General features: G+C 34.5%; 2 protein-coding genes across 2 annotated transcripts; one reads left to right on the forward strand and one right to left on the reverse strand.

Moving 5' to 3' along the window:
* Positions 1–1,038: 1,038 nt before the first annotated feature.
* Positions 1,039–6,492, reverse strand: LOC116017615 (TMV resistance protein N-like). The gene is made up of 5 exons (XM_031258230.1): positions 5,951–6,492; positions 4,282–5,269; positions 2,941–3,228; positions 1,681–2,793; positions 1,039–1,551 (listed from the first exon to the last, which is right to left on the reverse strand). Exons 1-5 carry the CDS (start codon positions 6,439–6,441, stop codon positions 1,039–1,041), a joined length of 3,393 nt encoding a protein of 1,130 aa, XP_031114090.1. The 5' UTR covers positions 6,442–6,492.
* A 2,295-nt stretch (positions 6,493–8,787) lies between these two features.
* Positions 8,788–10,453, forward strand: LOC116017621 (zinc finger BED domain-containing protein RICESLEEPER 2-like). The gene is made up of 4 exons (XM_031258237.1): positions 8,788–9,855; positions 9,982–10,065; positions 10,150–10,159; positions 10,353–10,453. The coding sequence occupies exons 1-4, from the start codon at positions 8,788–8,790 to the stop codon at positions 10,451–10,453; spliced, it is 1,263 nt and encodes a 420-aa protein (XP_031114097.1).
* Positions 10,454–13,239: the final 2,786 nt, after the last annotated feature.

The following is a 13,239-nucleotide window of genomic DNA, read 5'->3' on the forward strand; positions in this document are numbered from 1 at the left end:
GATTAAAGATTCAAGACATAGAACATACTGTTTTGATCAATTCAATAAACAAGAAGCAAAGAAATTTAAAAAACACATATATTGAATTATACTTTATTATCTTCAACTATTTTGATTTTGTTATAGGAATAAACGTATTAATATTTAATAAGAATAAAATACCACAAAATTACCTTTAGATGGTCTTTAAATTCTTTGATGTTGCTATTCTTTATTTTCAGACTCACAAGCTTCTTAAAAAAATCACTCGGTGGAATATTGATATATTTCAAAGGGCAATGGTTCCATCGCAAACATCTAAGCACCTTGGAACTAGAATACAAAAATACAAAAGTTATTAAATGCAGGTAGAATGTGTTAACTATAGAACACATAATGTTCAACATGAATTCATAATGAAATCTGAACCATGATCCATGGTATAACAATTGAATATACCACTGTTAGGATCCATCACGGCCCCATGCCAATTTCATCTTATTTTCATCACACCTAGCTTGAATCAACGCCAGTGAAGTTAGCAAGGGAATTGCCAATTTCATATTATTTGGGTTGGGTTAATTAAAGAGAAAAATTAGGAGCCCAGTATAAAACTTTAACAAAATTAAAATAAAACCCTGAAACGAATGTAACAGGAATTTAACAATAAGGTAACTGAGGAACCAAATTGATAACACAGAGTAGCTAAATTGTAAAATGGCAACAACCGAAAGGTTAAAAAGTGTAATTTTCAATTAAGAAAAAAAACTGTTCAGCAACAATTTAAATTAAAGTACCTGTAGCTCGGATGGTCTAGGTATCCTATGAAATCATTAACAGGTACTAAATTAACCATGTGCCACACCTTGCCGCACTCCGCTTTACGCACAAAAGACGAGCGCTTCTGTCACTCCGCTCTGCTCCGTTATGTCCGACACCTACCATCATCGAGTACGTATGAGACGTACACAATATGAACAAAAAGATCTTTTTGGGTCTTATATTTGGCGCCTCCAGAAATTCTTCTTCTCCTTCTTCTTCTTCTTCTTCTTCAGTGTTCTACCCAACCTTAGTGATGGGTAGAAGTTGTAGGGAGCCATCTTTATTTCTATACAATGCTTCAACTCCTATTTTCTTCACCATACTTGCTTCAAATGGTGATGATGTAATCTCGTCTCCGTACAATCCTTCATAAATTTCAGTTATGGGTGCAGCTTTGATGACTTCTCCAGCTTTTATATCTCCACCCAAAGCATTAGCTGTAAAGACATGTAAAAATGAAATTCCTTCCATTTCTAATTGGTTCCCACGATAATTATACCATGCTTTTCGGAAGGCTTTGGAATCATGCTTTCCAATTTTGATGTGATAATGACAATAAAGTGGTGGGAGTAGGGGAGCCGGGTTGAGCACAACCAAAAAAACCAATCCATAAAATTCCAATGTATGATTCTTCAAATTGGCTGATGGATATTGGAATGATATTGACGATTTTTCTTTCTGACATCTAATCCAATCAGGAATTTCATTACAAGCAAGAAGACCATTGGAATTCATGGAGCATTTTAAAACCTGTGAAAGGAAATCAAATATATGTGACAATACTAAGAATTAAGGGATATAAATTACATAACACTAAAATTTTATCAATAATTAAAATAATAAATGACTCAAATTGAAGAGCGGGAAAAACATATGTACCTCCTTAATGCTTTCTGAGAAATCAGTATGGGGAACACCTCCAAACCCCATTGTCCTTATGGAATGAAGATTCTCCCAACCTTTAAACTCCTCCAACTTTTTGCAACTGATGAGATGCAAATGACGCAACCCCGTACAATTTGATAAGTTTGATACTTTTTCGATCAACTCACAATTTTCAACCCTAAGATCTTGAAGTCCCGGAGGAAGTTCTGGGAGAAATTTCAGGTTTTGGCAATCATGTATGTAGATTTTAGTAACATTGGGAGGAAATTTTGGAAGCATTTTAAGGTTTCTACAACCAGATAGAATAATTTCATAAAGATTCAGAGGAAGTTCTGGGAGTATTTTTAGGTTTTTCCAATCATCTAACATAATTTCAAAAAGATTGGGAGGAAGTTCTGGAAGCATTCCAAACTTTTCACAACCACCTAAAAAAATATCCCTAAGATTAGGAGGAAATTCTGTGAGCATTTTAAGATTTTTGCAGCTAGATAAACTAATTCCTTCAAGATTGAGAGGAAGTTTCGGAAGCATTTCAAGATTTTCACAACAATCTAAATGAATTTGCTCAAGATTAGGAGGAAGAATTGGAAGCATTTTAAGACTTCTGCAATTATGTAAGAAAATACTCCTAAGGTTAAGTGGAAACTCTTGGATCATTTTTAGATTGTCACAATGATACAAGTTGACCTCTTGAACAGTGTGAGGAAGTTGTTGGAGTACTTCTTGGTTTTTGCAGAGATTCAACCAAATTATTTTGAGGTTGAACAAATGAGACAGGTTGGAGAGCACCCCATAAATACTGGTACAGTCAAGACTTATACTTTGTAATGAGGTTAAATTTCCAAAAATTTCAGGGGATGCTTTAAGTTCTAACGAACCCCACAAATTAAGATCTTGCAGTGACCGCAAATGGCTGACGTTCATTGGAAGTTTCTTTAACTTTTGACAGTTATCAAATCTTAAAGAAACTAATTTCTCCAAATCTCCGATGGAAGAATGCACCTTTAACAAACTTGAACATCCAGAAAATGATAACTTACGGAGATTTTGACAGCCTTTAAAGTTGGGAGTTCTTGTGAGATGATGGCACAACTCGATATCCAAAGACTCGAGACAAGGAAAATACAGTTTTGATCAAGTCAATAAACAAAAAGCAACCCAAATTAAAAACATATATTGAATTGTAATTTATTATCTTTAACTATTTTGCTATAGCAATGAGTTATAGCAAAAAATAAAATATTATCGAATTACCTTTAGAGGAGCTTTAAATTCTTTGATGTTGCTGTTTTCTATTTCCAGACTCACAAGCTTCTGAAAAGTACCACTTGATGAAATATTGATAGATTTCAAAGGGCAGTGGTTCCATCGCAAACATCTAAGCACCTTGGAACTGGATAGATGTTTGAATTTTCCATCAAGATGAACTTCATCAATTTCAAGAATTCTTAAATTCTCCATGTTCTTAAATGCTTTTGTATTATACTTCACATCTTTCATAGGAGAGTAGTTGAATACAATCACCTCAATCTTTCTTGTACCCTACACAAGCAAAATTAGTTAAACAAACACATGCATAGGCTATTTTTGTGTGGTAAATAAATGACTATTTTAAGAGGACAACAAGTTAGTGTATAAGAATCTTTAGAGGGTTTTAGCTAGCGAAATATGGTTTATATTCTTTAGATTAAATTCCACTAAATGTACTTCGAATTTGAGGTATTATTAGCTTTGGTCCTTAATTTACAAGTCTACCATAATAAATCTTTCAATGCTCTAAAACTATCAATAATAGTCCTCTGAGTTTGAGATGCTACCAATTTTGGTCTTCAATTTACAAGCCTACCATAATAAGTTTCTCAACTTCTTTGAAGCTGCGCTACTTAATACGCTTATAAGTTGAGGGCCAAAGTTGGTAGTGCCTCAAACTCATATGACCTTTAGTAGAATTTGGAGGACTTATTGTGGTAAGCTTGTAAGTTAAGGATAAAAGTTGGTAATGCCTCAAATTCAAAGGACTTTAGTGAAATTTATTTTATTCTTTATACAAAAACGAAGGGTAATAATTCGAATTTTTCTTGAAATAAAATATTTAAATGTTAATGATTAATGCCTTTTGCTATTTCAACTATTGATAATGTTTTAACTTTTTTCGATGTTGAGAAAAATTTACTATCACTATCCAAAAGCTGGCACAAAATAAACCTAAAGTGAAGTACACAAAAATTAGAAAATCTAACACATTTATGCATTGAGGCTGGGCAAATAATAGAAAATCATTAGTTTGTGTCATGTTAATACCATAAGAAATTATATATCATGAAGATAATTTGTGGTAAATAAACAGTTATTATTTATTTTTATAAGAGGTAAAGAATATCATCATTTTGATATGAAATAGTAACATTAGTTTATGTAAGATTTATACATAATTATTGAGAATGAGACAAATTTCAAAATCATTACCTTTACCCCTATAAGCACCTCATGGATGTCATTAGGACACCACAGCCGACTACGCTCACAAGGATTGTTAGGTGACTCCGAACGAATAATTTTTCTCCCCATCTCTCGAATTAAGCTATGCATACTAACCCAATACCCCTCACAATTTATCAAGCATTTGTCAACCAAGTCTTGAATTTCAATGTCTGAGAAATATCCCATTTTATCAATTTTCTCCTTAGAAACTCCACGGGAGAAACAAACAAGATCAAGAAAAAGAGATTTTATATGATCATCTGGAAGCCCATCATAACTAATCTTAAGTTTAGCTTGAATATCATTATGAGGAATTCCTTTCAACTTTTCAAAAGCACTAATCCACTCCTTCTTTGATTTATGGCGCAGATAAGCCCCTAAAACTTCAAGAGCTAATGGAAGTCCCTCACAATAAGCAACTATGCCATCTAGAAGCTTATTATAATCTTCTTTTTGCAACGCATGCTCTCCAAATGCATGTAGGCTAAACAGCTGCAAAGACTCCTCATGGTTCAATACCTTAACTTCATAATGCTCATCCACATTCAACTCTTTAAAAACATGTGCCTCTCTTGTGGTTAAAATAAGTCTACTCCCTCCACCAAACCAGTCTCGTCCTCCACATAATTTGTTAAATTGATTTCTATGCTCCAAATTATCAAGGACAATAAGACACTTTCTTGCTTGAAGTCGCCTTTTCATCAACATGATTCCTTCATCTATATTGCCAATGTCGATGTCCTCATTAAAAAGCTTCTTAAAAAGCTGCTTTTGTATATTTTTTATCTGATTGTCTACTTTCTCAAGATTTATTCCATTATCTTGTTGCTCTGAAATCGTTGAATCTATCTCTAGAAAGCAGCTCCTTTCAAAGTATACAAAAAGCCTGTTATAGACCGCTTTTGCAAGAGTTGTCTTCCCAATTCCTCCCATACCATGTATCCCAATCATACGGACACCATCATGAGGTTCCTCGAGCAATAACTGGACCACATGTTCAACACGATAATCAAGTCCTACTGTATCGGGCACAAACATTGGTACTTGTCTTACTGTCAACCGAACCTCATTGATTATTGTATTGATAAACTTGGATTCATATCTACAATATTCAAATAGAAAACAAAAGTATAGTGGAGAAATTTGCGATTGAATACATAATGAGACTCTAAATTTGAAATATATTATGTATATTCAACATAGAATGTGTGCTCTTTAATTTTATGTGATATTCAATTATTTTCAACGTCATATAGATGCCGAATGCAATATAAGTATGAATCATTGACAAATTAGATAGAATTCGTGTTGATTGGAACTAAACTGAAATAATATCTCAGTATAAAATTGATCAGGTGTAGTTTTATTCAATTTTAAATATGAATAAATAAAAATAAAATCAATTATGATCCATATTATCCAATCGCACATAAATACATAATTGATAACAAAAAGTAAGAATTGTTCGAAGAAAATAATAATGAGAAAGCAATACCTGTTAGTGATACCTTGTTAATCCCATCCCCTTATTTTTTACTTTTGAAAAAAAAATTAAAAATATAATGTCATTATAAGATGTTGAAGAACTTTTTTTTTTTTTTTTATTTACTTTTAACCTTAACAATTTATAATTTTGTAAAAATATAACATATGACTTCAGGTCAAAAGACTATATATAAGAGAACCCTCTCAAATAAATCAAAGACTAAAACCCAACACCACATGATTGCTCACAAAAATTAAGAATTATTCAAAGAAAATAATGAGAAAAGTAATACTATACCCGTTATTGATGCCTTGCAAATCCCATCCCGACATATTTGCAACTTTGGTGAGTGCATCTCTCCACTTTTGTACTTTATCTCCTTCTTCAAAACGTTTTTCGTGCTTTGCAAAAGCCAACCCGTAGTTCCCACTTTGCTTACGCACATCAGATGGATCAACATCGTAAAAAATGGGAAAAACTATTTGGTTTCCCTTCTCCTTACACTCGATAATTTGCACAAGTTCATCAAGGCACCACCTAGAGGATGCATAGTCTTTTGAGAAGACTATCATAGAGATTCTTGAATTTTGAATTGCTCTCGTGAGATCAGGAGCAAGATATTCACCGTTTCTGAGTTCTTCATCATCTCTAAATGTGCGGATTCCGGTTTGACACAACGCAGAATAAAGATGATCAGTGAAAGTTTTGCGTGTATCTTCACCTCTGAAGCTCAAGAACACATCGTATTCCCAAGCAAAAGATTCATGAGCGATTGGGGGTGTTGCCATCGATGGACAGAAAACTAAGTAAAACAAGGAATTGAATGCTATAAAAATTAGAGTGCAGATACTTGTGAAATTGAAGACTTGAATTAATTATAGAGAGAAATGTAAAGTAGGTAGGGCTGAGCAAAACCCGAAAAAACCGACGAACCTGACCGAACCGTCGGCCGAATAGCAACTGCCGAACCGGGCCGAACCCGACCATTAAAAACCGAATCGATCGCCTGAAACGATGTCGGTTAAGTGGTTGCGGGTTGGGGGTCCAAAATTGCATCCGAACCGTCCGAATACCCGATCAAATCTAGGGTTAGATATGCTATGTATTATACGACGTCGTTTGGTGTTGTAGTATATATATCCTTAGATAAGGATTGAGACTTTCGTAACTCCTCATTTGCGCAGTCGCGACTCATCCTAGGGTTTTCAGACCTCTCTGATTTCTCTCATTTCTCTGAGACTTCTCTCACTCTCTCAGACCTCAGTCGCGAATCGCGATCCCTCTCTGTTCTCGTTCTCGACTTCTCTAAGAGTCTGAGACTCTGAGTTCTCTCGTTCTCCGTTGGTGACTTCCACAGTTCCACCCGGTGGTCGTTGGTGACTTGGTTCTGTTCGAGTTCGACTGGTGGAAGCCCGACGCCCTACTGGTGCCTGTCGGAGACCGTTCGGCTGTTTCATCTGGTGATATCTGTGCTAGAAGCCCTTGTTCTCCGGGGTATTTGTGAGAAAGGAAGTAGGTATTCAAACCCTAGTTTAATAACTTTGATAGTTTGATCTGTTAGGCTGTTAGCGATTATGTGATATTCTGGTGGGAGCACTGACTCGTTGCATTACTTGCAATCTTGCATACTTGTTAGCGATTTTGTGATATTCTGTGAATCTGTGATATTCTGGTGGGAGCACTGACTCGTCGCATACTTGTTTGCGATTTTGTGATATTCTGTGAATCTGTGATATTTTGGTGGGAGCACTGACTCGTTTCATGTTTCTTTCAAACCCTAGTTTGATAACTTAATCAGTTATCATATACTGGTGGTCAAGTGGAAGCCCTGTTTATAGAAATCCTGATAATGATGGACTATGAATTGGGAAACAATTGCTGTATATTAATATTACGGTCTCCCAATCTGAAATTGAAATTTGAAAATTGAAACCCTGAATCTGGATTTCTTTGTCTAGTACTCTAGAGTCTAGACTCTAGTCAAGTTTATAGATGTATGCCCTTAAATGTATTCTCAATAAATTTCCTAATAAAATAATTGTGTTCTTGGAAAATGATGACACAAAATGTGTCTGATTCTAGAACTTTATGTGTAATTGTATGGCTGACTGAGACACTGAGTGACTGTCTGTCACTCTGGCTCTGTCCATCATTCTTTGTGATTGTATCCCAATACTGTCTGTACTGATACTTAGCCATATTTTAGATGGATAATATCAGTACTCCTGGTAGTCAACCACCCAATTCTTCAATTGTGGAACCTACAGTGGTGGAAGCCCAAACTGTTGAGGCTAATAATCAACAGAATGAGCAACCTCCTGCTGCAGTTTCTAGGAAGAAGAGGAAAGATGTTGATTCTAGATCCAGAGTATGGGATCATTTTGTGAGAATAAAAGACAGTAACAATATTACTATACAAGCAAAGTGTGTTTATTGTGCAAAAGTGTACAAGTCTGAGTCCAAGAAACATGGTACATCTTCCTTAATAGCCCATATGCTAAGCTTTTTGAAAAACCCTCACTCCAAGGATACTAGGCAGTCCATTTTAACCTTTCAAGCAGTTAATACCTCTGAGTCATCTGAAACTACTGTGGGAGAAATTGGGTGTTGGGTATTTAACCAAGACTTAATTAGGAGGGCCTTTGTTAAAATGATAATCATAGATGAACTGCCTTTTAGATTTGTTGAGGGTTTAGGTTTCAGGATGTTCATTGCTGTTGCTTGCCCTAGGTTTATAGTTCCATCTAGATGGACTATAAGTAGGGACATCCTAGTGGTCTATGAAGAGGAGAGACTGAAATTGAAGGCCTTTTTAAGGGAAACCAGTCATAGGGTTAGCATTATCACTGATTCTTGGACATCAATCAAAAGGATTAACTACATGGTTGTGACTGCCCATTTCATTGATTCAGAGTGGAAGCTGCATAAAAAAATCATAGCCTTTGTCCCTGTTACCTCTCACAAAGGGGAGTATTTTGCAAAAGCCCTAGAAACATGTTTGCTGGAGTGGGGGCTTAGGAATGTTTTTAGTGTTACTGTGGATAATGCCTCGTCTAATGAAACTGCTATGGGGTTTCTTAAGAAAAAAAATAGTGTCTTGGGGTACATCAACTGTGAAGGCTAAGTATATTCACATGAGATGCATTGTCCATATCCTTAACTTGGTTGTTCAAGTTGGCTTGAAGGAGTGTGATAGTTCTGTGAAAAAAGTTAGGGAGGTTGTTAGATATGTTAGGAATTCACCTGCCAGGCTAAAGAAGTTCAGGGACTTGGCTGATTTGTTAGGAATTGAGCAAAGGTCTTCTTTGTGTCTAGATGTTCCAACCAGATGGAACTCTACATATTTGATGTTACAATCTGCTTTGACTTATCAGAAAGTCTTTGAATCTTGTGAAGAGTCTGATAGTTCTTTCAAATCTGACTTGGGTGATTCTGTGCCTAATTTTATGGACTGGGAGTCTGTGAGCAGTTTGGTGGAGTTGTTGAAATGTTTTTATGATATGACAATCAGAATTTCTGGATCTTTATATGTGACAGCTAACACATTTTTCAGTGAGATTTCTGATTTGTATTGTATTTTAAATGGAATGGTGGAAGCTGGTGGGGCAGTGAGCTTAATGGGGAGAAATATGAAAGCAAAATTTGAGAAGTATTGGGGTGATATAGACAAGATGAATCTTATGATTTTCTTTGCTAACATTCTAGACCCCAGGGATAAATTAGAGTATATGCCTACTCAAATTAATCATATGTATGGTGAGGAGAAAGGTAAACCATACTATGATAAAGTGCTTGCTGGTTTGAATGAGTTATTTGATGATTATTCTATTCCTGCCACTTCTTCTGTGTCTGCTGCTGTTGGTAGTGCTTCTTCTGTGAGTTCTGTCAGTTCTGTGTCTGTTGGAAGGCCACAGCATTTACTCAAGTCCCAAATTAAAAAACAAAGATTGGAATCTGGGAGTAAGAAAAAAACTGAACTGGATATCTACTTGAGTGAGGCAATAGTTGAGGAGGAAAACTCCTTTGATATTCTGAGATGGTGGAAGATAAATGCTGAGAGGTTTCCCATCCTTTCTAAGCTTGCTAGGGATGTCCTAGCTATTCCAATCTCAACTGTTGCCTCTGAGTCTACCTTCAGTACATCTGGGAGAGTATTGGATCCTTTTAGGAGTTCATTAACTCCAAATATTGTGGAAGCTTTGGTGTGTACCCAGGATTGGCTTAGACTGCCCAATACTCCTCTATGTATTGAGGAAAATCTTGAAGAACTGGAGAGGTTTGAAAAAAGGTAATTGTTTTACACTTAATTTCATTTTGTTGTTTTACAGTTAATAATTTACATTTCTTATTTTGCAGAGTTAGTTGATGGTGGAAGTGGAAGGAATTTTGATCCTACACTGGCTACAATTCCTGTAATGTTATTCTTTATCATTACTTGTGTCTCCATTCTAATTAATTGTCAATTTACTCAATTGCATTCTAAAATCTAATCTCAGTTGCCAGTTGGTATTTTTTGAGGCCATGGTAACTATGTGTTATTAGTTGCTGGCTTGAATCCTTGATTGCACTGGTCCACTGTAAGTATGGTACTCTGCAACTGTAACTCTGTAAGACAGTAAGAGTGTAAGGCTTGGTAACTTTTTGTAAGTTGCCGCCTTATTTAACTCTGTTACTCTATTCTGTTTGTCTCTTTTATCAGTTTATGTGGCAAATGGCAATGATGAAGCTTCCACCTATAATCTGAAAAGAAGGATTAAGTTGGCATGTTGCTCTATATTTATTGAAGCAATTTGCCCTTAATTCAAAATTGATAGGAAACAATGCTTACTGAGCCAAAATTCCAACTTCCAAGTTCCAAGTATTAATTATACAATTGTGTTGTAATTGTTTTCAGTTTTCACTTTTCAGTTTTCACTAACTTGTAAGTTGTAACTTGTAACAATTTATAGGAAGAAGAGTAGGACTTTCAGCTTTGTGGATATAAGTTAAGGAATTAGGGGCTAGGGCTGTCAGCTGTGCACTAACTTGTTGCTGTATTCAGTGTATTGTTCAATATTCAAATTTCAAAGTATCATCTATGATCTATTCTATTCCCTTTTGGTCTGTAATAACTTATCAAAGTATCTATGAGTTTTGCAAATTTCTCTTTTGGTCTGTAATAAGTATTAATTTGTAGTTATAACTTATAACTTAGAGGCTTAGAATCAGACAATCAGTTATAACTTAATACTTAGTAAAGTTTTGAATTGTTTTTCACTTTTTTTGCATATATTCTTTAACCGAATTCAGGTCGGATAACCGACCGAACCGAACCAGTCCGAAATTACAAAAAAAACGATAGGGTATAGTGCCAAATAATTTCGGATGGGATCTGACCAAGGCCAATCCGAAAACCGATCGGAGAAGCCTCCCGTCCGACCGAACCGAACCGAACCGAACCGTCCGCTGCACAGCCCTAAAAGTAGGTGAGAAATGACTCAGTCTATTATAGAGAGATAATGTAAAGTAGGTGAGAAAATGACTCAGTCTATTGAAGTAGAGAGATGACAAGAGGAATGAGTAAAGAAAATACTTATCATTTACATGGAAATTTCCTGGATTGAAAATTCGCAAATTTTATTGTGGACCACGGTCCACAATGAATTGTGGTCCATACATCAAAACGACGTCGTTTTGATTAATAAAAAGAAACGGTTAAAACGGTTCCGTTCCGCGCCCTTAACTCTCCGTGTATAACATATTTAGGTTCATTTTATATACACTACAGTTCCATTTCAACACAACTACAATTCCTTTTCGATATAACTACAGTTTCAGTTGACATTATACACTCAAATATGTGAAACTGATATTCAGTTTCCTTTCAACAAAATCACAATATCATTTCGATATAACTACATTTCCATTGAACAATATACTCTCAAATATGTGAAACTGTTATTCAGTTTCATTTTATATACACTGCAGTCTCCTTTCAGCACAACTACAGTTTCATGTTGATATAACTACAGTTTCATTTGATAATATAAAATCAAATGTGATGGAGTATCTTTTGAGATAAATTGTAGTTTTATTTACGGAGCTCCATTATGACTTGACGACAACCGTTTCTTTACTTAATAAAACGACGACATTTTGGGGCCATGGTCCACCGTATAATGACTGTTGAAAAGTCCAATTGACCATTTTTGAGGCAAGAGGAAAGGAAAGCCCACAAGAGGTGGACTATGATCCACAAAGTGTATTTTGTGGATTATAAAAACAATACATTTTTAATATATTAAAAGTATATTATTTGTGTCTTGTCTAAATATTATAAAAGAGTTAATTTTCATTTTTTGTCATATATTTATAAGTGGAAATCCACTTTTACTCTTTTTTTAGAAGAACATCTTCATTTGGTCCTAGTATTATTGTAGCACGACCATTTTTGGTCCTTTATAAACAAAACAATTTAAATGTCGTTGAATACAAACGAATTTCAGTCTTTAATTAGAGATTTTTTCAAAAAAATAATACTAATAAACATAAAAATATAGCGGGTTTAACCTGCCCTTGTATTTAATGACATTTTAACGATTTTGTTGAAGATCGACCAAAAATAATGGTCATGGGACAATACATACTACCAAATGAGGATGTTCTAATAAAAAAGGATTAAAAGTGACCACCACCTACAAATCTAGGACCAAAAATGGAATTAACTCAATATAAAATAATATATTTTTAGTATTTAAATAATGTATTCTTCTGAATACAAGATACATTTTAATATACTAAAAGTAAATTATTTATATACTGAATGTACATTATTTAATACTATCCGAAATAATGCACTTTTTACTTATGATGACACAATAATGATTGGAACCGAAAAATGAAAGAAGAAATGTAGACAAACAAATAGATTTTTTAAAATTCCAATATGTTTTTAAGATCGTTTTACCTTAAACATGTAGTATCTTTTAATAAAAATATAATATTTTTTAAAGATTTCATTAAAAAAAAAGTATTTTGTATCTTGCATGAAACAGTATGGTACAAATTTTAATTTAACACTTTAGCCCGTTCTAGTGAGTCAACTAATTCATGTGTCATAAATAAATATAAATAATTTTATTATTACATCAATGAATAATAAAAAATGTTAATTACATCTATGAATAATAAAAAAAATGTTAATTACATATATAAGTCATTGAAATATCTGAGAAGCATCTTACATGTTATCCTCTTGTCCACTGCATTGAGCTCTAGATTTGCAGGCAGGGCTGGTATCAATCGTTATATCGTGGACCAGGGTCTATAGTGCTGTGGACCCTGGTCCGAAATGACGTTATTTTGATGTTAGTGGACACGGGTGCGAATGACTTCATGGAATTCATTGTCTAGAATACACAGAATCCTTGTCTAGAATACACAGAATGATTTGAGTGAATACACAAAATTTTGACACAACTACACAGAAATCATCCTCCTAACATTTGAATACACAAAACAAGTCACAACTTATGTTTAAGTACCCCTAACATGAATACATCGTAGCCTACAATACACAAAATGCCTTCAAAGAATACACAGAATAT

The sequence above is a fragment of the Ipomoea triloba genome, chromosome 4 (assembly GCF_003576645.1).
Source record: "Ipomoea triloba cultivar NCNSP0323 chromosome 4, ASM357664v1".
Lineage (NCBI taxonomy): Eukaryota > Viridiplantae > Streptophyta > Magnoliopsida > Solanales > Convolvulaceae > Ipomoea > Ipomoea triloba.